General features: G+C 37.5%; 1 protein-coding gene across 1 annotated transcript in view; it reads right to left on the reverse strand.

The window, feature by feature from the left end:
• Positions 1 to 25,554, reverse strand: part of AGPAT5 (1-acylglycerol-3-phosphate O-acyltransferase 5) — a 55,425-nt gene that overhangs the window by 24,711 nt on the left and 5,160 nt on the right. Inside the window, exons 2-5 of the mRNA XM_051613964.1 lie at positions 13,095 to 13,164; positions 12,752 to 12,867; positions 8,549 to 8,638; positions 1,362 to 1,452 (exon numbers count right to left, since the gene is read on the reverse strand). Of these exons, the coding sequence (XP_051469924.1) occupies positions 1,362 to 1,452; positions 8,549 to 8,638; positions 12,752 to 12,867; positions 13,095 to 13,164 (367 nt within the window). The remainder of the gene's footprint in view (positions 1 to 1,361; positions 1,453 to 8,548; positions 8,639 to 12,751; positions 12,868 to 13,094; positions 13,165 to 25,554) is intronic.

Genomic DNA, 25,554 nt, shown 5'->3' on the forward strand with positions numbered 1-25,554 from the left:
AGTTGAGGAGAGGCCAATATCAAAAGAGTGTAGCAGTGGGGAAAAACAGATCAACAAGATTCTGCACTAGAATAGGAGATGCTTCCTGTTTAACAAATATTTGGTCTTGTGAGTTTTTAAAAGGAGTACGTAACCCTTACAAAATAAAAGCAGACCAATACTGGAGAGAAAAGCACCAGAAGAAATTAGCAGGTGCTCTGATAACACAAAAGCAGTTTTTTACTATTCTGCAGACTGTAGAGATGTCATTAAGAAACTTATTAAAATAATGACAAGAGCCTTTCCTTTCCTCTGAAAAAAGAGAAGAGAAAAAAAAAAACAAATCCTATCAAACACTCCCTCTAAACACTCAAAGAACTGCCAATCTAAATGAAATATCTGACTTTCATTTCCGACAGGAAATTGAAGCCATGAATAAATACATTATGACTTAAGCTCTCCTGCTCATACACGCAAACAAATTCCGTTCTTCGCAATGAGGAGAAGAAAAGTATGTATCCTTTTGGATAAGCGCTAACAATACTTAATAGCTTGACGATATCAACAGGCTGATTCACAGACTTGTGAATTCATTTCAGTGTGTCACAGAAATGAATTTACCAGACCTATTTGTTACTCTTTGTTTACCTTCAGAATGAATTATTTCACTTTCGGTCAACAGGAAAAAACAAAACCAGGAAACGTGTTCATCGAACTGTTAGACCTAAAAGTTTACGTGTATTGTGCACCTGATGAGAAAAATGAAAAAGCTTGGGACCCTTAGATGTTTTGCAAGCCTTTCCAAAGATGAAGTAATTTCATCTGTGGTTACAGAGATGACACCAACAATCAAAGTCACTACAGAATAAAGTTTAACCAAGTAAGAGTGAGACTGGAAAGTGAACGAGGAACAAAACCAAAAAGCCATGGTAGTACTAACAGTAATTAAAAATTAAGTGATGGAAGACTTTTAAGGCACAGCAATCTCTATGCAAAGTATTTTTTGTATCAAGTAACAACTGTAATAGGAGTTATAAAGCCATTTTACATATAAGAGTGCCCAGATCCAGTGCAGGGAATTCTTACGTCCCTGAAGGAGAAAGAAAATTGTCCATAAACACACAGACAGAAACCAAAGAGAGATTTATTGAGAATTAATACTCTTTCACAGTGTGCAATGCATGAAATGTCTGTATATAAGTTATTCTCATTTTCACTCTGTGGTAAGAGAAGCACAGGCTTATGCTGTTCTAACCCTTAAGTATCAATCATGTAGGCTTAATAGTTCAGTTAAGGAGAGATCATCCTCATACCATATAATAATTTCATATAATGTAGGTTAACACTGTAACAAAAGAATGATTTTGAAACTTTTTGCTTACCTTCCTTTTCAGCAAATGATTGACTATCTGCAATGACTTTTGGTATTTCTGGATTGTAACGAGTCCCCTCTGGAAAAATAACTAAATACATCTGTGGGATTAAAAAGAAACAAAACAAGCAAATTAATATAATTAATGTAAGCCAATTCCTTTTACAGAAATTGTCATCACTTGATACGTCCATACTGTATTTATTTCAAACCATAGATTACTGTAAGAATTCAAAGAAAATTAGAAAACTTGAGCTAAAATTCCCTAGCTCTAAGAAACTTACTGTTCGAGGTCCAAATTAATTTTATTTGAATGGACACCATAGGAAGTTGCCCAGGTGATTTAGGAAGGGAGATGGCACACACACATCAACAAAAGTGAGCAAGTCAGGACCAGTTGATATCAGTAAGAGCATCAGTTTTGCCATGTGGGATAAGAGGACATTTTGCAAAGACAGTAAAATGTCAAAGGTGATCTAAATTACATTTTTTTCTTTAATACTGATCTTGCACAAGCCTTTCCTTGTACTGGAATATACATTTAATTTCATTAACAATCAGAAATACTATTAATTGAAATTATGATAGGTCAGCCACTTTATGTGCCTTTATGTATCTCACTGTATTAGGTATTAAATATATTGTGACCTTAAACTCATAGGTTAGGGTCATTTGAACTTTAGAGTCACATTCCTCTAAGCATGCGTGTCTTCGAGGTTAGATTTTCCCAGGTAAATGAGGTTGCTTGCATATTCAAAAACAGCTGTGTCTGACTTCTTGTTATACAGGTAAAAATTACCTAAGTATCTGCATATCTGAGTGTAAAATTATACACCCAAATAGAAGCAGTAAAATTTGATTAATTTTCCATTTGCTTTTGAAACAACAGAGGTCTCCATCTCTCTCTTTTTTGTCTGTGTCTTGTATAATGCCCTACACACAGAGTTGATGCAAAACATCACTTAAGCAGTGAAATTTTCACATGGGGTGTTAATCTGCAGAGGAAAAGGCTATGGCCACAATAGGTAACTAGTGTGGAGTTGCACATGATACATTTGCAGTAAAATCCTGCCTACTGTGCCTAGACTAACAATTTGTTATCTTTGCAGAAAGGAATCTGAAGAAATATTTGAAAGAAAATGAGATAAAGGATTTACAGAACAATCCAAGGAGGATTACCAGTGAGCACGGGAAGACACTGGCAAGTGGGAGTGCACATCATGAAAAGATTCAAAGTTAAATAAAAAACAAGAAAGAGACACAGTAATATAACTTGTGCTTTTGACCCTCAAAATATCAGCGTGCTGGTATTTGCACGTAATGATTGCAGAACAGCTCAAGAAAATGCAGAAAGACAGGACCCAGCAAGAAAACTCTTCTCCAGAATCACTCCACACTGATGAAGGTTGAAAGATGTGCTGAAATGCAGAGGATGGAAGAAATTTAGGAACTGTGCCAACCAGTGAAGGCAGAAGGAGCTCAAGAAAGATAAATTAGTATGTAGCCTAGAAGCTAGCACGGAAAAAAAGAAATTAAGAATGGCAAAACCAGTGTGAGTAAAGTGGAGTAAAGAGAGCTAGAGCAAAGGCTGAATGCTCAGCTCCAAAGGGTTATATAGGCAATAACTGAAAGCAAAGCAAGTGAAGCACAGAGGACAGGAATACCTTTCGTGGTACTGAGATCAGCACTTAAAAGCATGCAGTAACATTACCAGTCTTCAGAGCAGATAATCAGCTACTAAAAGCTGATTATAAAACAGAGAATAGTATCTACTTACTCCAATCTTATGTGTGCAATACAAAGCAGGGGCTGAAATTATACTTTAATTATTTTTGTAAACCTCTACAACATAAGCAGCCAAACAGGTTTGTTGACCAAAATCTGAATCTATCTGAATTGAAAGCATATCAGTAAGACAAAGAAGTGGCTTTTGCTTTTCAGCTGTAAGTTCAGCATATATGAACCTAGTATGGAGCTCGACTACTCTACCCAAGTAAAATTAATGAATGTAAATAGATGTCCTACTTTCATTCATGTACAGTCCTGTACAAGATAAAGAAGTTCTGCCAGTGCAATTCAGCCTACCAAATCAACTTGTATGACTGGCTTTTCTCTTCTCCCACCACAGGCAGTAGAAGCTAAATCCTTAAGCACATTTTCCAAAGATTATAAGAAATACAAATCTCTAAGATGTTAATAACTGAATAAGCTCCCCTGAACTTGGATTAGGAACTGTTTTAATTGCTTAGATCACTAGGTGCAGCTGAAGAATTTTTTAATACAGCATTTTTCCTTCAGGGCAATTAGCTACACACTTTATCACAGTGACTGCACAATACAGTGCTCCAAAATGACATAGAAAATTCCATGTTACCACAGTTCCTGATTCACTGATACACCAATTTTAATCAAACCAGAGTATGTCCCTATTTTTAGATACGCGGTATTTTCTTGCATGTTTCTATGTAATGGGTGGGTGACAATACACTTGCTATCTGTCATCAATTTTAAAGCTTCAAGGAGTGGATCAGGATTCATTTAGTAGAACCCTGTTGACTGTTGTTGGAGCCAGAAAACAGGCAGGGACTACCTGCAGAGTCACCAGCACAATGTCAGTGGACTTGTCACAATCCACAAATGAAATGAATGGATGATAACTGTTTTCACCCAAGTATCAACTGTTCATTTCCCCAGTGCTGTCAAGGTCTCCCAGGCAAAAAGAAACAGCAAGGGCACTGAGAGGGGTCATGCTTACAGAGGGGAGAGTAGGGCAGAGGAGGAAGTCCTTGAGGTAAATCAGAGTATCAGAAAAGGAGCTGGTACAGGTGGAGCAGTGTAAAGGGGCACAAGGCAACACACAGGTCCCTTGAGTACAGAACAAAGCTAGTCCAGATACCATAAACATAGAGCAAGAAGACATGATAAAACCTGATCGAGGACAGGGCTCTGGATAGTGTCCCAGAGAAAGTAGCTGCCACTACAAAAACATTGGGTGTCAAGATGTGAGAACTACTGGCTAAAGATATCTTGCATTTACTGTGCTGTTCCTGCGTGGGTGCAATTAGATATTTTTATTTTCAAAGTTCAAAACCATATTAAGCAATGCATTTGCTTAGCTTTACTATTATTTTCATTATCACATCCCGACAATTAGACATATTCACATCTGCATCCATTTAGACCACTGCCTAAAATATATGCTTCCGTTGAACTGCTTAAGAAACATCAACACTCAGATCAATAACTAGAAAATGACACAGTATGAGAAAGCATATCTGGTATAATTTCGAACAAAATACTAAAGGTGATGTGAGGAAAGCAGGAAAGGACAATGGATTTACAAAGAAGTTGTCAGGGATTTTATTAACTATATGACAAAACAACTACATTAAGTGTTACACCAGTTTTATTCACGTATCTGCTGCCTCCAGGTTTCTACTGTTTGATTGGCACCGCTTCACATGACAGATTTATTCTGCGAATGAATGAATGACAAAAACAAAACACACAGTAACCAGCTAAATATTGGCTGAACAGGGTTAAAACCCCACATCTCAGAGTGCAGATTTTCTATTCTTGATGCATGATAGAAAGAAATGTAAGTTACATTTTCAGTTATCAAACTGAACATTTTGCTGTTCACAGGAGTTAACTTTCTTCATAACACAAGCAGGCAGAGTATACCAAGTGCCGGCTGCATAGATTGTTGCACTGAGAAATGCTTTTATCTTGTTACAGCTTACATTAAAATCAACATTCACACAAAAGTGTCCTTGAAACCTTTTGATAGCCTCTGCTCTCACAAGACCCAAGATTGCAATTTGTTAACAATCAGTCAGATTTTATGGATTTTTAAAACAAAATAATATAATTTCATGTGAGTTTTGTCAACAAGAGGCCCAATGACGAACCATTTGAGTGTATGATTGAATGACAGTTTGAGAAGCAAAATAATTTCCAGAAATAAATGAGAAAATTTATTAGTTCAAGATCTCCACTAAGAAAACAGAAGAGAAACAGCATTTCAGCATCAGTTCTGTGTGTTTACTACTGCTGTGCTGCACCTGGGAAGACAGAGATATCAACTGCAACAAGCAGGGCAGGGAAAAGGGTTGTTTGAGGCAGGTAGGTGGAAGTCATAAGACAAGGTAAGCAAGGGGCATCATGCAGTCTACTGTCCCTACACAAAATTAAGCATACCACATCACTAATCCAGTTCTACACTAAACACAAGAAGTGAAGAGGCAGCCTTATTTTTCCTGTCCATGTTCCACCACCAATTTACTTTTCATTAAACAGACAAAAAAAAGAACCACCACATGACATGAGGCAGTAAAACGACTAACAGCCTTGCTACTCTAATGAGAACAGAAGACTGGTTCTGCCTTCCTACACGTCTTCAGTTTCTTAATGGGAACAGGGATGGCTCCAGACAGACTGAACATTAATCATTTGGATTCTTTTGTTTAAACTGTATATGGAGAGAAACTGTAAATAGCAAAGTGACCCTTAACATGGATTGCCATCCATCTCCTCTCTATTGGCATGTAATTCTTTCCTTAGCAGCTGAAAAACAAGCTTTTATCTAACAATACAGTAAAGAAAGAACTCCACCACCTTCACACAGAATGACCAAGCAACAACATCTGCTCACCAGACTAAGGAAAAGTCCACTCTGAGCTGGACCATCCAGTGCGTAAAGATTAATAAAATTTCAAGACTAGCAACTTATTTTCTTATGAAGCTGATGAGTTTGGGGCGTACATGCTTTACTTATTAAAGTAAAATCATTTTAAAAGCATTATGGCTGCTTGTGAATGTCATGCTAAGTTACAAAACTGCAAAGTTTCTTCATAAGTAATGCAGGAAGGACACAGGTTATAATTTTCTTCTCCCAGTAGTAATTGCAGGTTAAAGGGCATTTACAGCCATCTACAATTAAATTCTCAGATAAAGCAGATTACAGAAAATTTAGTCTTCCCTCAAATGACAACTCAATGGCTTGTGTCTTTTACCCCAGCAGGTGCAAACATATGTCTCAGTAAATAGGCTTTTGACAGCTTTGGTTTTCCAAAACCTGTCATTCCCTATATGGTTTGACTGAAACAGATTTAAAATAGAATGCGTTCCTGTAGCAGTTATACTTATTTCTCTTCTATACTGCTACCCTAGGCCATGGAATCTGAACTTCTAGACAGCCAAATTATACCAAAAACCAAATGTACCTAAGCGGTCCCAAAAAATCATTTGGCAATAGCTTAGATAGGTTAGGTATAGTTCTTTTCAATCCACATACAACTGAGAAATGAGAAAGATGAGTGCAGAAAAAAAAAGCCTTCTGCATTTATTAATCACATGCAGACACCCACCCTAGAAAGCAGAACCCTCAGCAGACATAGCTTTAAAGAAAAGCTTAATGCTTAAACCTCCCTGTACATTGCAATTGGGCTAAAATCACACACAAGCCTGTCCAGTGCAGCCACACTGAACACCATTTGAAAGGTTCCAAAGACATGCAGAATTAGATGAGTTTCTAGGCATATCTTCCTAAGATTGCATTTTAAAAAATTCATGTTTCCATAAAGGAGACTCATTTATTGTAGAGCTCAAATCAAGACTCTCATCACAATCAAAACCTTATTATTACAACAACCCCCTCCATTTTAGGGGGTGCTGAGGGAAGCCAGAAAGCCAGACTCAACCAGAAGCGCCTCATTGTCTAGCAGGAAATCCATGGGCCTGTGCAGGAAAACACCCTGCTAGGATATTTCATCCAGCTTAACCAAAGCAAACTTAGACCAGTGTTCTTCAGGGGAGCAACTGTTTAGGGGGCTGACTACAGACACGTTTCATACATCCTGCCATTTGACTTTGCTTATTCCATTACACTGCAAATTTTATTGAAAGTAGAAACTTTGCTACTAACATAAAGAAAATGACCTGACACAACGCAACCTCTTCACATCCCAGGACCCTCTCTGGTAATGTAGGCACAAATTACCACTACTGAATATGACCATCTTCTCCATGTGGACATTGTTAGATTAGACATTGGACAGCAGAAGTTTAGTTGCTGTCATATATTTCTGGCCTGTGTAATTTATATGCTAAAAACTGAAAATAGATCTCCTTTCTTATCTTAATTAAAAAAACTAACCCTGTTCATGCTGAAACTTAGTTCAAGACAAAATGAGTTTGAGCACTGCCTTAAACAGGGACTCTTTATTCATTTAAGCCTCTCAGTAAGCGTAAGGTCATTTTACTTCTTCAGCACTGAGACATGTAGAAACTTAAACACACTGTCTCCAAAAACTGAAAGAAAAACAAACCCCAAGACTATTATGAAGGTCAAAACAATGTATGCATTCCTTTTACCCAAGCCCTAGCTTATAAAAGGTTTGCCACTTAGTATTTGGAGTGGCAAGTCCTAATCACATCATTTAAAATAAAATGAAAGCACATAACTGTTCTATATCAAGGCTTGCTGAGTTGGTTTTCTTAAGTCTAGCCAAAAAGGCAGAAAATATTTTAATGCACATTAAGTAATGGAAGTGAAGTACAGTGATTCTAACCACTGAGCCACAAACCATACAGGGAGTCATGAGAAAAGTCACTTGGCACTAACAATCATTCTTCAAATAGAAAATTATCAAGAGTTTGGGTTTGGGTTTTTTTCTGTTTGTTTGGTTTTGGCTTTTTTTGTTTGGGTTGATTTTTCTTTTCTCTACTCAGTTCTAAGATGTCACTGTCATTAAAAATGATCGACCATTGGGATGACTAATTAAGATTTGGTAAGAATGGTTCTTGACTTTCAGAGATCAAACAACTGGTATTCTACAAAGATACCAGTCTCTGACAAGCATACAGTAGTCATAATATTGTCTCCTGAAACACAGGAGATTTCTCAATGAAGGTACTACTGCTCATGTTCTAAAAATCCAGATCCTCCATGCCCTCTACAGACAGAATCATGAAGTTCATATGATTCATAAAGGACTAGTCAAATTTTCACAGGTTTAATTAGCAGTACTGTTCTAATCACAGAAAGTAACTGTTTAAATACAGAAAGAAATTAAATCCATTTCTCCAGTCTTGTAGTTTGTAGATATCAGGTATGGCTCATTCATCCAATAAGTCTTTGTCATTAAAAATATCAAACAAATGAGGAAAATGGGGGAAAGGAAGGTAAAATCTTACCGGAGTCTCAGCTTTCATCTGGGCCCGCAACTTCTCTCTCATTTCTTTTTCATTGAATTTGGCACTTCTTTTTACATAGACTCCTCCATGCTAACAGAGAAAAAAAATAATAAAAAAAATTAAATATTTAAGTAGTTTAATGTAGAATAGTTGATAGAAGAACAAACAAGATGAAAGTGACAAGTCACCTTTATGACTCATGCTGCAAATTGACCAAAAGATGTTTTCTCCTAGGATGAAAACACATGAAACTAATTCTACATTTGCATGTACTTAAATACACAAAATCTGTTTAATAAAAGATCAGATCTAAAAAAAGACCAAAACATAAGATTAGTTGAAGTATCTTATTTAAAGGTGTTGAATAATTAACTGGAAGATGACATTGGAACCAATTCCAGGGACCTGTCTATTCTCAAGAAGATTGACAAGCAGCTTAACTTGTTTATATCAAGGTAAATACACACAACTGAAGTTTGTCACATATAAATATTTATAGGCCAATGCATTCAATTTTATGTGCCAACTCTTAAATAGCAACTAATGAAAATACTGGAGTTACAAGTATTACACCTCTACATAAAAAATTTAAGAATAGCACAAAAGTAACTAGCATAGGTCTTGAAAACTTCCATGCACTTTATTAGGGAATCAAATTTTTAATAAATAAGTTACATATGGAGATAATAACCGAATTACACAAAGTCTTTAGAAGGCAAACAATTTTATAAAAGTATTTTAACTGAAAACCATTATAAAAAGTTAAACCATTTCCTGGAAAAGATTAATTTTATAATTTGATCCACACAATTTATCACAAAATCTTCAGTTAAAGGACTATGGCACACAAAGATTGAGCGTTATAAAGAAACAGAATTTGCCTCATCATTTCCCTCTTCTATCACTTTTTTCTATCTACAGCGTAGTTAACAAGCAGATGTAAAAAACATGCTCCAAAATGAATGACTGATACAACAAATTCTGAAAATAATTTTTTTTTAAAGTAGCTTCCAAATAACAGACTTTTTTCTAAAAGGTAGATTGTTTTCATGGGCTTTCTAACTGATTCCCTAACTTGGTAATACTCTTCTCTGTCCACCCTGACAGCTGGTGTTAGGGTTTTTCAGATAGTTTCTGTCCATTTAGGGTTTTACATACTCTTAACTGAAAGGTGACAGTAAGATCAAAACTACTAAGAGTTGAACCTCATTCAACTGTCTTATCTCAGGAAAAGATAGAGTATATCATAGTTAACAGGCATGGTGGGGTGTGTGTAGGCTATTATATTTGCATGGCATGGACAAGAATAAAGTTTGAGGAGGCAGGAGGAGGTGGGCAGAAGAGACAGTTACGCAAAGCGTTTTCAGTCTCTGCTTTTCATGGTGTGGAGAGATGGCCATGCAGCTACTTAGCCAGGGGTATTTGATATGACTTTTAAGCTGGCCTTTAGCAGGCTGGAGCATTATTATCAGCCCCATCCCACGAGCAGTACACCCGTCCTGGATAGATAATGGCATGAACAGAAAAATGTCCCATCAGCTGTGCAGCAAACAGAGAGACAAATATTATCTACACTTTCCACATGTAAGGAAGTTTTTAAGATACAACACCGCTAAGGGGAAGTAAAAGTGTTATTCTGTACAGTGACACTCATCACAACAACCACTTTCAATAAGGGTAAACTCAGTTTATTGTGTGAAACAGTGCATCTACTATACAAGATTTCCATGTAATTGGCAAGTCATCATTCTGTGTGAGCTCAGCTAGGTCAAGCAGTGATAAATGAGGTAAGGCTGGAATAAAAGTTTTCCCTTATTTATCGAATTACTAACCAACTGCAGGAAACTGGGAAAACAGCAAACCACTTTATCCCTGTGTAATTTGTCAAGTTGAAGAAATCAAGTTACTGTTGTTCAGTTTGCTTAGGGACACCGCAACACCAAAGACAGGTTTGGTGACCCCACCTCAGACTTTTTAATGCTCCGAAATAGATTTGTACTTCCCAAGTAAATACGCAGACAGTCACTTAAGAACAGACAAGTTGGGTATTGCAAGATTGCCATTTGCTGGGTATAACCCAACTACATATGTATGTCAGCTCCCCTATGGCACAGGGCTACAAAGCTAATGAGAGCCAAGATGCCACACTAGCTAAATATTCGGCTAAAATTCTGTAACATCCAAAAGGGTGCACGAGCTGCTGCTGAATAACAGAAAAGACAAATACATACTTCCTATGTTAAAAAGTCAAGCAAACTCTGGGATATAAAAATATTTATCAAAATTATATCCCAGCCTCACCAGGTGCTGTAAGATGGACAGGAGCTAGCTGCATTTTGGTGGAGAAAGACATGGTAAAAAAAAATTAAATAATTCAGATCCACCCAGAAATAATAAAGCCAGTTTTATGAAAAGAAATAGGTGTACCTAATAAATCAAACCTGGAACGTAAAAGGTTAATTTAGGTGGTTCTTTTCTTTTTTTGCTATTAGATATCTGCCTCCAAAGAAGAATGCTAGTTATGCAACTGTATATAGCTCGAATTCCCCAATTTGTATTGCATTTCCTTTTCCGTAAGAGATCAAATATATGAATGCTTTTCAAAACAGATTTCTGGAAGTACTGTTTTTAAGGTTATAATTTTTTTTCCACTGTACTTTAAAAGCCCCTCTCTCAGTCAACAATGGATTATGTTTACAAATATACTTCCTTTGTGCCTGAATTTCGCTCTCCTGGACATCCAGATCACATTTATTTCCAAACAGGATGTTTACCTGAGGTAGGGAATATGAATTCCGTGAGCATGGCGTAATTACGTGACTCTGGAAACTTTTAGTGGAGTGTAAGTGACATCACTGACAGAACATCAACAGGAAGGGCAGGAAGTGTTTTATGTTTTTGCACTGTTTGGTGTGATAAAAACAATAAAAATACCTATTAGCTTGCAGTGCAGTCCTGCTGCATCCCCTCTTGTTCATTTGAACACTCAAGCAACACCACTGCTGGCAAGCTACCTTTCATTTGTGTCATTTAATTAAGCATATTTAAAAATATACATATTATCACCCCCCACTAAATCTTGTCACAGCTTTTATGTTTTAAGGAATCCAAAGGTGAACAGATTCTATTTAATATATATGTTTTGACTAAAAATGTAGGCCACATTCAGATTAATTTCCACAGGAACCTTCTTTTAACAGTCAATAAAGCAGTCAGGAAACTGAACACTAGATATTCCAGATAGCAATAGTAATTTTCCAAAATCTTGAAAAAAAAACACAAAAATGTCTGGACACCTAGTGATAGTGGATGGAATATACGTCCTGTCCATATTTTAATTAAAGCAGACTTAAATCACTACCAATGTAATGACTACAGGCAAGGACAAAGCAAAATATTTCCAGACACCACACCGATCACTTTAGCAGAAGAAAAATGTAGAGAATCAGAGTAATTAGTGGGGATAACATTAGTCAACCGAAAAGTCCATTTTCTCCCAATGGATAGCCTCAGTGATGTACAACAGGATGTCACAGTCTGTACTTATTTAAGATACTGGGACAGCAAACCCACTAATAAAAGGAATAAGAGAAGCATTATGTAGGAAGAGAAGAAAGGAAAAGGTAGTTACAGGAATACTGTTAGATTTGGATTTACAGAGTTTTTGCTTAACTGAAGTCCAAAGCAAAACCATCAACACTTTCATGGAAGCTTGGATCTGCTCTTCCTCCACACTATATGAAGGTCCAATTTTCCCCTTTTATATTATGCTAAAACCAAACAACTGAAAAACAAGTAAGTACACCACAGCAACGTCAATTTACTCCCCATTTCTAGCATGAAAAAAAACCCCATACATATTAAAAAATGTCTGTTTACACTTATTCCTAAGTGGGGTTTTGGATTTTAAAAAGAAAAAAGTTCTAGAAAATCCTTAAATGCTTATAACAGACTCTACAGTTTTAACTGTAGTAATAAACACCATCCATAAAAACGATTCATTTAGAAAAGTAAACTGATTGTTTAATAACTGTCTCTTAACTAATATATACATCTAACTGCGAGTGAAATCAGCAATTTTCATGTTCAAATAAACAAAGGACAGCTCAGACCTACATCCTCCCAGCATGTATGATAAAGGGAAGGAAAGTGTATCTTGCATATTTGACCAACAGATAGCAAGGGAAAAGTGAACAGGCTTACCTGTGAAAAATACCACCCATACAGCGGCAGCCATTTTAACCCATCTTTCAAGACATACCGGACATGCCCAAGAGCATTCTGCCTAATTGCCAGCATGTCTGCAACAATCCAATCAACTGCAAAGACAAAAGCCCAAAATATTTAGTTAAAGTAGTTTTTAACTGCCACAGATGAAATAAAAAGTGCATGTTGTACATATAAATATCATTAAAGGCTTCTGAACTATAAGTTCTTAACTGGAAGTTCTTGCTCTTTAGGGCAAGGCTGGAAAGACACAATAAAGAGACAAGCAGATTTTTAAAAATCTATAAAAGTGCTGAGACAAACAAAAAAACCCACAAACCTGTACACTGATGATTTGATAAATATATAACGTTTTCTTTATTTTTTGGCAAATCCCCGTAGATTATTACCTAAAAAAATAATAAAAATGTAGTATTACTTTATTGTTTTCATTGCATTAGGCAGCGATGCAAGGTACTACGCAGTAATTAGCTACTTACTAGGAAAACTACCAGCAATTTAGCACCATTAACACAAAAATACCCCATCACTCTGTCAGTATCCATCAATACAACTGACTTACCAACAAAGCAGTGAATATTAATTAATGAGGGTTTAGGAAAGCTATCCTGTTCCTGTGCCTCAACCCTAGAACTGGATCCATGCAAACTGACCTACCTCCACAAGATTCCTACATTAATATAATTAAAGGCAAAGAGGAACCATAGCCATGTACAAAACCACCATTTAACTTTATACATCTAATAAATAAAACATGCTTCAGCCACACACTCATTATCTTTCAATCTAAAATGGTAAGTTTTTCTGAATTAGATCAAGAACAAAATTTCAGCCATCTGCCATGATTGTAATAATCAAGAACGAACAAAAAAAAGCAGGAAGATGTGGGGTGTCTTTAAACTGGTTTTCAGCTTCCAGCTAGCAACTCTTGCTTAGTTTTTTTTCTGTTAAAGACACCCTTTAACCTTGTAGTTTTTTCCCGTGGAGGGTAACTGCCTACTAGTGAAACAATATTCTAACAGCATGACTACAAAGCAAGACGCAGAAGCAGTAATTAAAGTCAGTTCGTAAAATTGATTAGTTCAATTGCTTTTCTTTCAAATATAAAATGAAAATTTAATTAAACTATTTCAATTCTGAATTGAAGGATTCATGCACCCATTTAATTATATTTAATAAATATTTTCATTCTCTAATGAAGCTTAGTTTTTCCAGCCAGTATATTCTAGGTAGCATTCCTCCCTTGCTCTGTCAATACCAATGACTGTACTTGTTTCTAGAAATTAGATGTGTTAAACATACACTCTTCTTCAAAGTTATTCCATTCACCAAAAAACAAAGCACTGTTTGGAAGGTTTACCCATTTATTATCACCATTTCCCCAGTCTGGACCATCTGGGAATTTGATCAGGAAGATTTTACTAATATTCAGATCTTGATTAATGCAATTTAGTATGCTGAGTCTTGTATTGATCCTTACAGAAAGTCTCTCCTAGCATCTCTGGAAAATCTGTCCATGTCCCAGTTAACCTGTGATATTGGATAGGTAATACTTTGTATGGTAAAACCAGGCAAAAATCCCATAAAATCCTTTACATTTACAGTCACGCTCTTCCTTCTTTGCAAATGGAACCACACTCTTGATAAAATTTTGTTTTTCAAGGCAAGGAACCAGATATTGGCAAACTAAGATATTCAGTAAATATGTGAACAAGAGATCATCCAGAATAAATAAAAGAGAGCATTACTTATTTGATATTTTTTTTTCAAAGACATGCACAATAAATGTTAGCTGAATATGACCTGCAACAAGTCAGTTGACAAGTATATTCCAAACAGTTTCCCAGATATTCAAACAAGATTTTGAAAAGCTGTATGAGTAATTATCTCATTGAAGTTCCAGGAGAATTTATAACCTTACTGCTGACACTCCAGATCCCACACTGTTTAATGCAATGTTAATGTCAGATGCAAAAATTCCACAAATAAAAATTAATCTTCCTACTCTCACTTACGGAGTTAAACCTTCATTTTCCAAGTGTGTGCTTTTCCAGCAGTGTCCCACACTAGGTCCATAAACACTATATTCTTTAATTTCAAGTTAAGACTCCACTATACAGTTTCTAGCAAAGACTGTTTAAGAGGAAGGGAAAAGATCTTATACAACGAACCACTAAACCAGAAGGTCCCAAATGCTGCTTTTTTTAAAATGTAAGAAAATGGGAACAAGAGGAAAATAAAATCTGTCCTTGACACTGCAAGAGCTGCCCTGCACAGGGTTTGAAAATATGTAACTTCAACTTGTAAAAACTGCCACTTTAATGTACAAAGTCAGAATCTCAGTGTAATCAGACCCACAATTCAAAGCATACACTTGTGACTATTACATGAGTAAAAACGAATATAAAGTAACACTCCCTTAAAAAAGCATATATGGCTGTGTCTACCAAATATAAAAGTTAATTTGTATTTTTTTTTATTTCAATAATATTGGATCTTGCTCACTTTTTAATGCCAGAGGAACATCTGCTCATTGTTACTGGAAGCAATTTCCATGGAAGACATTGAGTTTTAGCATAACTGTCAGATGCTTTTACATGCAATGGACCAAAATTTTTTATTCATGATAAACCACAGCCATTCTGTGGTACAGAAATAAAAAAAAAAAAAATCTGCCTTTGCCTATTTTATAATCAATTCTCTTTAAACACAAAACACAGGGTATTTTATTTCAAAGCAAAGGAAGGAGAAAATCTGGAAATGCTATTTCGTTTGCTCAGATGGCTCAGTCTAAAAGAATGCAACAGCTTGAACTGCAGCTTTATTCATTTCATCACTGCCCATTTCAGTAATCTCAAGAAATGGTTTATACAGCTCATGAAGGGCCAGCAAACAGCTATTGATGTGTTAGACATTTACAGCTAGGAACTGAGAGCTATGAACTTAAAATACAACTGTTACTACAGCCAGGTAAGAATGGCAACTTCCAACCTACATTCTCCAGAGGCTTCCTCATTCCACAGGAGACACCTGCTCCATGGGCAGCAACACAGGTCTTCTGAGAATGAAACATTTTTGCTTTATTGTTATGTTTCTGGAAATTTTGTAGACCTCAAACAGAGGGCTAACAGTTAAGAGCTTTGAATCCTGCAGAATGGTTGCCATTTTCCCTCTGAAACGGTGTGTGAAGAATTCACCCGCTTGCGGATAAGCAGGGGAAGATTTCCCTCAGGGCAAGCCTTCACTTTCTGGCAATTTGATGCTTTTAGGCGAACCAGGACAACCGATGTGCATTACAGATGCAGAAGGAAATGATACAGCACTCTTCTTCTTGGTCTCCAGAAACCCTCTGACTCCCTGCTGTTGCTTGTAGCTAACTGCAGAACTCCCTGCTGCAGAGACCATCCAGCAGCAACTGGCTCCTTCTCACTCTGCTAGTGCAGAAGAGATGTGGGGACCGCAGTGCAGGCAAGCACCCCAGTGATTCACCCAGGACAGAAAGGCAGAACAAGTGCCCACAGCATACACATATTCTATCTGTGTATCAGGTTGGATGACTGAGAAGGTAAATGTCCTGTCTGTCACAATGAAGTGAGAAGTCTATTAACTTGAATAGGTGCTGCCTCACAATGAAGTCAAGCAAAGAAAACAAGTTACAAGGAAAAGCAACACAGCAAGCCAAAGTAAGCAGAGATTTGCGGGAAAATATTTTAAATGCAGATTTACGGTCTAACATTGCAAATGTTACTTGGGTATGGAACAAAATGTTTGCTTTTAGCCATGTTTTGGTTGTTTCACAGCCCAGTTCACAATGACAGCTAAAAAGGTTACAGTCAATATGGGTCTTTCACATATGTTTACATCAGTGCTGTCAAACTCAATCCAGTCAGGTCTCAAATAAAGGAAACTGGAAGAGAACAGATTCCCTTCTGTGGAAAGGCTGGTACCCAGCTTCCCTGGATGCCATACACAAAGCTGTTCACACAATCAGTAGGCACACAACATACCTCAGAGTTTTGTGGTCAAAGGAAGCTCTGATTCACTGGCAGGAGGTTACAAGTTCTCCTTATGGGAGCATTTATTAATTCAGTGATTCAGGCTGATCTAGGCACACAAATGGGAGCTCCTGGGTGACCTGGTGACACCAGTTTCATCTTCCCTTGCAGCCTCTGCTTCCCTCAGTGTAACATTTTCAAGTATGGCTGCTCTAATGTGGTAGGTCACATAGCTACGTGAAACAGTCCTGCATGGCTGCCACACCTGAACAACTTGTAATTTGCATAGGGTTTCACTACAAGGTGGACAATCCCAACTGAGTTTTATTTTTGCTTATGAAACCTCCATGTAGCAAAGCAGATTAAATAGATCAGTTAATCACATTCCAGCTACATCAGCTCAGTAAACAGGGTCATGACAAAAATAACTTAAAAGTAATCACACTATCAGAGGACATGCTTGCAGGTCAACTGGTGACCACATCAAGCTGCTAGCAAAGAGACTGCCTTACTATTATAATTAGATGTGGGTGATAATGGGAGCAGTTTAGGAGGTGACCTGTAAGCAGTTTTGGCATTTCTGCTTCAGTGGCAGTAAGACAACACAGATGATTGTTCTTTGTAAAACTCTGGTCCATTTCATCTGATGTCCTATCACATGTCTATCAGTACACTTATTCTTAGTTCCTCAGACTTCTTAGCCCTTTCCCCTCTCCATTCAAAGAAACCAGGTGTGAAGTGAAGAATGATGCTCCCTTCCTTACTGTTACTTCAACAAAACTGAGGTACACTGGGGCACTTTGTGGAGAAAGTGGAGACATCAACACATCACTTAAAAACAACCATGCAAACTTGATATACCCAGCTGTGCACTCACAACATGCACTTCTTTCCGCTTCACTATCTTTTCCTGACTACTTTTGTAACTGGGACTGCATGCTCCTTGGGACAACTGTCATTGTCAGCTGGGTACAACAATATGAGTGCTTATTAATACAAATAGTATCCTAGGATGTATCTTATTTCTCTGTTACAAAGTCTGAATACAATTTTGGGGTGAAAGGGTGGAGTTTGCATCAACAAACTGCCAAAAGCATCTAACAGATACAGCTTCTGATGTCAATGTATATGACCATGCAAGCTGGCTTCTGCAGCATTGGTGAAGGCTTCTTATTGGAAGTTGTTTAAACTTTCTTAGTCTGAAAACCTGTCTGGTGACACAACCAGTCCTTCGAGCTTTTACAGAAAGTAGCTCAGATCCCTCAGATCACAGAAACTATTTACCCTGCTGGACAAGATACAGGCTCAAGACCAGATACAAATGGAGAACTTGTACTTGGTGCTGACAAATGTACCAGGTTTTCTTATGTCTAACTGTAAGAATTTCAAATGTTTTAATTTTCTTCAGAGAAGATAGCAAAGCACTTTTATTTGCATTTAACAGATACATGTTTATTTTGCTACAGCATAAGGAACATGTATAGGATAGAAGGAGAAGGGACTTCCATGTTTTAGTTTTTAGTTGCTTTTTCTCTAGATCTGGAAAAAGAAGTTTTAAGTATTAGTTTCTAAAAATATGTTTAGATCTCATACTTTTTAGGTATTGCTATTATTGCTACACCTCATAACCTCTTTAATTAAAGATACTATCTGCTCAATCCATTGCACAAGTCAAGCCTGCTGCTCAGGGTCAGCATCAAACCATAAAATTGCAATGCGATCCATTTTATTGATGCTGCAAGTTCACTCTGCAGATATGTATTTTACTGGGGTTCAGAAAACCGCTGCTAAGAGCCTGAGCTCTGGGAATAATGAGAAGATTCCTAGATTCCTATATGTAATTAAAAAAAAAAAAATTGATTGAACCAGAAAGCAGAGAATTTTTAAAAATACAGTTAATGCCATTTTATTTCCTTTTTGTAAGAAGACTATATAAAGAACACATACGGATCATGCAGAAATGAATCATACCTTCTAGTGTTAAGTATGAAGTCTGTACATTTTTGCTTTCATACTAGCTTTTGGTCTGAATTGACAAACTGTTAGGAACCTGAGTGGTTATGCTTCATCCAGTGGCACTGGCTACATGTACAGAAGAAGTCTGCTTCTGATGCTGAATGTAAAGGCTTTACAGTTTTTTGGCTGACTTAAAGATATTTGACCCCTGAATTATGGGAAAATTCCTTCTGTAAGAATCAGAATCAATAAAATCTTAAAGGAAATGGAGTTACCTTTTGAGCTAACCAAAACGTAAACTAATATTTGCAATAAAATTGCTAATACCTATGTCACTAAAAACACAGTTTTAGAGTATTTTATTCTGTGTGTATTTGACTACTTGTCGTATTTTGCATAAAAGTGACTTGCAAATGTTCAGTCTGTAAGAAATTAGTTGCCCAATTTTCTAGACTTTTATAACACATTAAGTAATTTTCACTGTGGGCAGGCAGTCTGAAGACAAATCTTGATAGTTTCACTGCCATCAGCTTATTAAAGAAAAACAAACAGTAAAAATGACTACCACACTTATTTTAGAGCAAAAGCTTAAAGAATTTCATACAGAGAAAAGATAACTAAAAAGTACATACATACAACATCTAGTTACAGCAGCAGGCTAAATGATGCCAAGATTCCCTGTTATTCTGCATATTCTTAACAGGGTTACTGTAATTCTAAAAAACCCCACAAAATCCTCACCATCCTGTAAAAGGAATGAGACACTTATCAACAGACAGGCAATATCATGTGTTTAACAGGACCGGTTTGTTGTTTGGTTTATTTTTAATGCCCACCTGCCTGCAACTTCCAGAGATGCTGCAGAGAGAACTGAGATGTGACAGATTTAATCCTACAGCATCGTGCACCTTTCTTTACAGTCCTGCCCAAAGTCTCAGATGGTGATTTAGAGCAGAACATTACAAACTACTTTATTCACACCAGTTTAGGTAGTGATGTGTATCATTTCACAATTTCTCATTCAGAGAGCGACTCATGTGGTGATTTTTATTTAGAGAAGGAACGTGTGGTAGAGCAAAGAAGCTCTGGTAAACACACACAGTAACTGGAATAGGCTAACTTCAAAAGGCTAACTTCACAGATAGTAAGTTTCCACAACACCAAGTATGTCAAGACCATTTCAGTTACACCTACACTTATTTAGACAGTCCCAGACTACATTCAACAAAACCACTCTAGTGGTTACCCATGGCACATCAACCAAAAGCAGATGATCTTGGCTTCTAGGGGACCTCAACCATGTAGAAAGGGATCCACAGAATCTGTGATACTGAGCCTGCCACCTTTGAATTGCCAGAATTTAGCCCATGGAAAGCAGATGCAAATACTAAACCTTATCCCATCCTAAAACACTGCTCACTGCTGTTAGTACATCTACGGAGTGGAAATTCTCTCTTCTAAAAAAAAAATGCTAAATCGACTTTTTCAAAGAACTCTTAGGGATACATGCATGTAGAGAGAAATGAACTGACGCATCCTGTAACTTGAGTTTGTGCTGTAATTCACTACATTAAGGAGAGGTACCATAATTTAATTTAATTTCCTTTTGGTGTTTTTTTGTTTTTTTTTTTAATAGGAAAAAAAAAGTACTAAAACTTTTTCTGAGGTCCCCAGTCCTGACAGTGTATGGTAACTATCGTTTGACAGTGCTCTACAGATTGAGGAGCTTAGCTTCTGGATTCTGATCAGGGCTATACATGGGTTGAGAACTTTCCTTTAAGCACAAACAATTACTCCATTCCTGCCCAGAGTCACCAGCTCTCTGAGAAATGTTAAAAAAAAAAAGGTATCTGTATAACTCAACTGTTTCAGTCTTGGTGACAGAAAAACATGGGACTTATCATGAACATGATTTTAAGATTTTGGTATCTAAATTCTGATTAGATCCTGTTTTCAGTGCCTAAATAATTTACTGAATCTTTCTCCAAATGATTTGCTTTTGATTACAGTACAGTTCTAGGCATGAACTATGGAGTGGCCCACAATTACAGTCAGTCACTCCTTGGGAAAGTAAAAAGTCAGAGCAACTAAATAACTTTTATCATAAATCACGAGGAATTACTTTTTTTAAAAAATGACACACATATTTCAAATACATAGAGCACAAGTGAAAGGAGATTATTTATAAGCTGAGATTTCAACAGCAGGGTTTTTCTGAACATCTGGCATCTTAGTATTATGCAAAACCTGAACATGCCTTCCAGAACAAGAGTGTAAGGATGTACTCCACCTCTTCCACTAGGAGAGAAATAGTCTGCCTTATGAGCCTTCGGCACCTCTGAAGACTTCTTCCCACAGATTTTTGTAATTTCTTTAAGAGAAAGGAAAAGGTGACCCAGATTTAATGTAGCTACTGTTTACTTTATGATTATTCTGTAGTGGAAAATCTATGTCCCGTCCCATCTATCCCCCCCAAAATAGCAACTACGGTATCTTGGTATAACAAGCATATTGTGAAAATGTTATCCTTTGTGCACCTCACACTAGCCAGAAGCAGGAAACCCTGTGGCAGTTTGCAGTGTTCCTCTAGCTAGAGCTCTTTTTAACGGCAGCTTTGCTTCTAAATGACAAGTACTCCAAGGAGGAGTTGACTTTATCTTTGTAATACTAGCACAAGTGTTTGTATCAAGTACAGACAGAACTGGTGTGAAGTTAGCAATGAGCTGGCACACACAGGAAAGGAGGGGATGATTAAGAAACCTCTACTCCGCTGCTTGTGACTGTGGAATACGGTTTTTGAAAGCTCCTCCGCAAATAATTTTCAGTGTTCAGAATTTAAGTACTGTGGACTTCACTGTGGAAGGTGAGGCAAAGACATCATTACATAACAAAAGAGAATATGAAGGCAGATATCAGAGCTAGTTGCATCTTATCTGACTCCAGACCTGAACACAGTGAACTTGAATCAGTCTCAAAAACAGCCACTGTTAAAATCACTCTGGCATCTGCACACCACCACAGTGTTTGAATGAGCCCGTTCACCTGTGGCTTGCTCAGGACCATGCACTATATCTGCTTACTCAAAAAGAAACAGAGACTCATAGAATCATTAAGGTTAGAAAAGACCTTCAAGATTATAAAGTCCAACCATCAATCCTACTTCCCCATGACCATTAAACTGTCTCCTGAAGCACCATGTCTACCCATTTTTTGAACACCTCCAGGGATGGTGCCTCCACCACTTCCCTGGGCAGCCTGTCCCAATGCCTCACCACTCCTTCTGTGAATAAACGTTTCCAAATATCCAATCTAAACCTCCCCTGGCACAACCTGACCCCATTTCCTCTTGCCTATCACTAGTCACTAGGGAGAAGAAGCTGGTACCCACCTCACTGCAACCTCCCTTCAGGTAGCTGTAGAGAACAATGAGGTCTTACCTCATCTTCCTCTTCTCTAGGCTGAACAGCCCCAGCTCCCTCAGCCTCTTCTCATAAGACCTGTTCTCCAGAACCCTAATCAGCATAGTTGCCCTTCTCTGCACCCTCTCCAGCACCTCAATGTCCTTCCTACACTGCTGTGCCCAAAACTGCACAAAGTACTCAAAGTGCAGCCTCACCAAGTCTGAGTAGAGGGACAGGATCACCTCTCTGGTCCTGCTGGTCACACTATTCCTGATGCAGGCCAGGATGCTTTTGGCCCTCTTGGCCACCTGGGCAGACTGCTGACTCATGTTCAGCTGGCTGTCAATCAACACCCCCAGGTCCCTCTCTGCTGGGCAGCTCTCCAGCCACTCTGCCCCAAGCCTGTAGTGAGTAGTGTTAGAAAATGAGACAGAGTAACTCTTTAAGTCAATCTATAAACTATTTTCCTTCACATCTAGATATGTGCTCAAATACAGATCTGACCAAACCATCGGTAGCTAATTTTACATTTAAAAATCTAAGTACCATAAACCATATGATTTCCGAGTCTCACACTGAGGAGATGAGGGAAGATGACAAGTAGCACATGACAGAAATGAAATTAAGAAGAAAATAATTATACATTTTTTATTCCACATTTCTTCATAGGATAAATTCAAATTGACAGAATATTAAAGAACAGTTTTCCCCTGAGAAGTTATGTGTCCTTGTAATTGCAATGTCAAAATCCTTGACATTTGAGCCTATTTTATCTAACACAAGTAAAATTGAGGGGGGAAAAAAAAAAAAAAAGATACCCTGTAAGTCTGAGGCAAATTGTGTGAAATAATTGGAGTCAAATGTTCAACTATGAATAGAACCTTCTGTTAGAACAGTATCCAATGGTACAATAACAGGAGAAAAAACTTCTCAATTAACAATCACCCTTACATAAAGTATCTGGATGCATTATATAAGGAGAAGAAAAGGATATGGAGAAGCACTGTAAGACTCCATGGCCCAGTATCTACCACAACATAGTTAAATGCAAAAAGAGGGAAGTGAATAAAACTCATAGGGGTTTAGAAAAAAACCAAACCACCACATAAAACACCTACAGAAAAGAATAAAAAGAAAACTTTTGAAAAAATGGTAAATAACTTTTGTATTTCCAATTATATTAAGAACTAAATATATTCTGAATCTTAAGACATTAAAATTAAAAATCTATTTTAACAGAATTCTTTAAAATCAAACCATGAGACTGCAAAACTTACTGGCTAAATACTTGGAATTGGAATTTATAAGTGCTTTCAAACATCCCTTTGGATTCTTTAGCTTTTCCTAACTGACAAATACTTGACATTTTATGATTGTCTTAGATATAGGCAGATTATTTTAAAATATAAACATACATGTTGGTTTTAAATTGCAGATGGTATTAGACAAGGCTGCTAAAAAAATTAGATTCAGTTGTGAATACATATCATAAGCAAATTTACACACAAGGATTATAGTTTATGAAACCCAAACAACAGTAGCTTTGGTTTGGATAGGTCATATTCAATTTCTAAAAATGCTAACAGATGCCAGTTTTTATTTTTTTTATTTTTCATATACTGGACAAGAGAGGAGAGATTATCAAGACCAGTATCAAATGTAGAATATCCCCATACTAAATTATTTCCAGATTGCCCTAGTGCCAAAGCTGCAGCATACTAGAACTCTAGCTGGTATCTCGACAAACCACAGTCATGAAGGACTCATTTTCACCCTCACAATGGTAGCCAAAAGTAGACAGAACAAAAATTAATATACATGCAAATATGTATTTTCCCATATCTAAACCAGAAAGACCACAAAGCTCACTTACCTACTGTATCTTTATTTTTGCTGCCTCACACCACAGTCAAGTGCAAGAGTCTAAAATTAGGCATCCATCTCAATTTGAAAGTTACATCCCTCAGGCTTAGCAGGTATCACTTAATTTCTGCTACAATATCACACAGGACTTTGTTATGTACTATAAGAGACATTATTCCTGAAGACAGCTGCTCCCCAAAATCTCTAACGAGATGAGCGAGGGTAAAGCATCTTCATGAAGCCAGTATAACAGCAGAAAAATTTAATTATAAAAAAGCTTCTTTCAAATGCTTACCACACAGAAGTAATCCATTAAGTTCTCCAGCTTCTTTTTCATCTTTGCACAGCACCAATCCCCAAATTTCTATCACTCCCCCAAGACCTCCATTTCATTATTTCTACCATTTCAAATAAATGACAAGTTACAATTATCTTAACTTTTCAACATGCCTCCCAACAGCTAACATAGTTTCACAAAGCAGCAACATGAACAGGTGCTAAGAAGAGTTGCTGCTACAAGCTACATGGAATGACCTAGAAAAGCACAAGCCCTTGGAGGCTGCTCAGTCACCACCTGAGTTGAGACCTATAGCTCTGCACTTTCCCGCTCAGGTACTGTACCGTTCCAGTACTCTCCCACCCCTGAACTGCCAGACTGGGAGAGCTCAGGAGACTCAAGCACATGCCCATGAAACCAGACTCACAGCAAATCACAATTGTCAGTACTTTCTCTCCAAACACAACTGGAGAGGGTGAAAAGTGATGCCTCCTTTTGACCTTCTGGTAATGGCATTTGCCAGGAAAATGGGTCATTATCTTGAGGGGAGTGACCTGTCACTCCACCTACCAAAAGAAAGCAGTTAGAAGAACCTTCACCCTGCCTTGATGAAGCCTGGTTATGATGCCTCCCTCACTGTGGAGAAGAAAGAACCAGGTTCCTAAGAAATAAGAACCCACCTCTCCAATAGCAACCAGAAGCACCTCCCCAACATGAGTACACTGCAACTTGGCCATTAGATTCGTGGTACCTCTTTTCCTAATCTGGGGCCTCCCAAATTAGCTGTTGGATGGCTGAACAGCTTCAGAAGGGAAAGCAGGGAGTAAGTAAAGAATACGTCATCTGCCAAGGCTGCTGTGCTGGGAATAGAGATGAGCACAGATCTCGTAACCCTCACTTCAATGCAAATGGACCAATGGCTAGAAGACTAAGCATCCATCCCAAGCTCAGATGCCAAAATCTCTCACAGATTTCCTAGGAAGCCACGACATGAAACAGCCTGGGCTCTACTCCATTGGAAAGCATTACGAGGTCAGCAACACAGTGTGTCTGCAAAGTTTTAAGTTGAGACACAGCAAGTCCAAGCTTCAGTACCAATCCAGAAAAAAACACACTGCAATAACACAGATCTCCCATATTTTCTACAACAATTGTCAGAAACACAATAGCTGTGCTAAACAACACTGAAGTAACATTTGATTCTCACAACCCTTCCAGAGTCCCGTAATGACAATGAAAACCAGAATTTCATACTGCCTTCAATGAAAGCACCATTTTCAAAAACTC

The sequence above is a fragment of the Apus apus genome, chromosome 3 (assembly GCF_020740795.1).
Source record: "Apus apus isolate bApuApu2 chromosome 3, bApuApu2.pri.cur, whole genome shotgun sequence".
NCBI lineage: Eukaryota > Metazoa > Chordata > Aves > Apodiformes > Apodidae > Apus > Apus apus.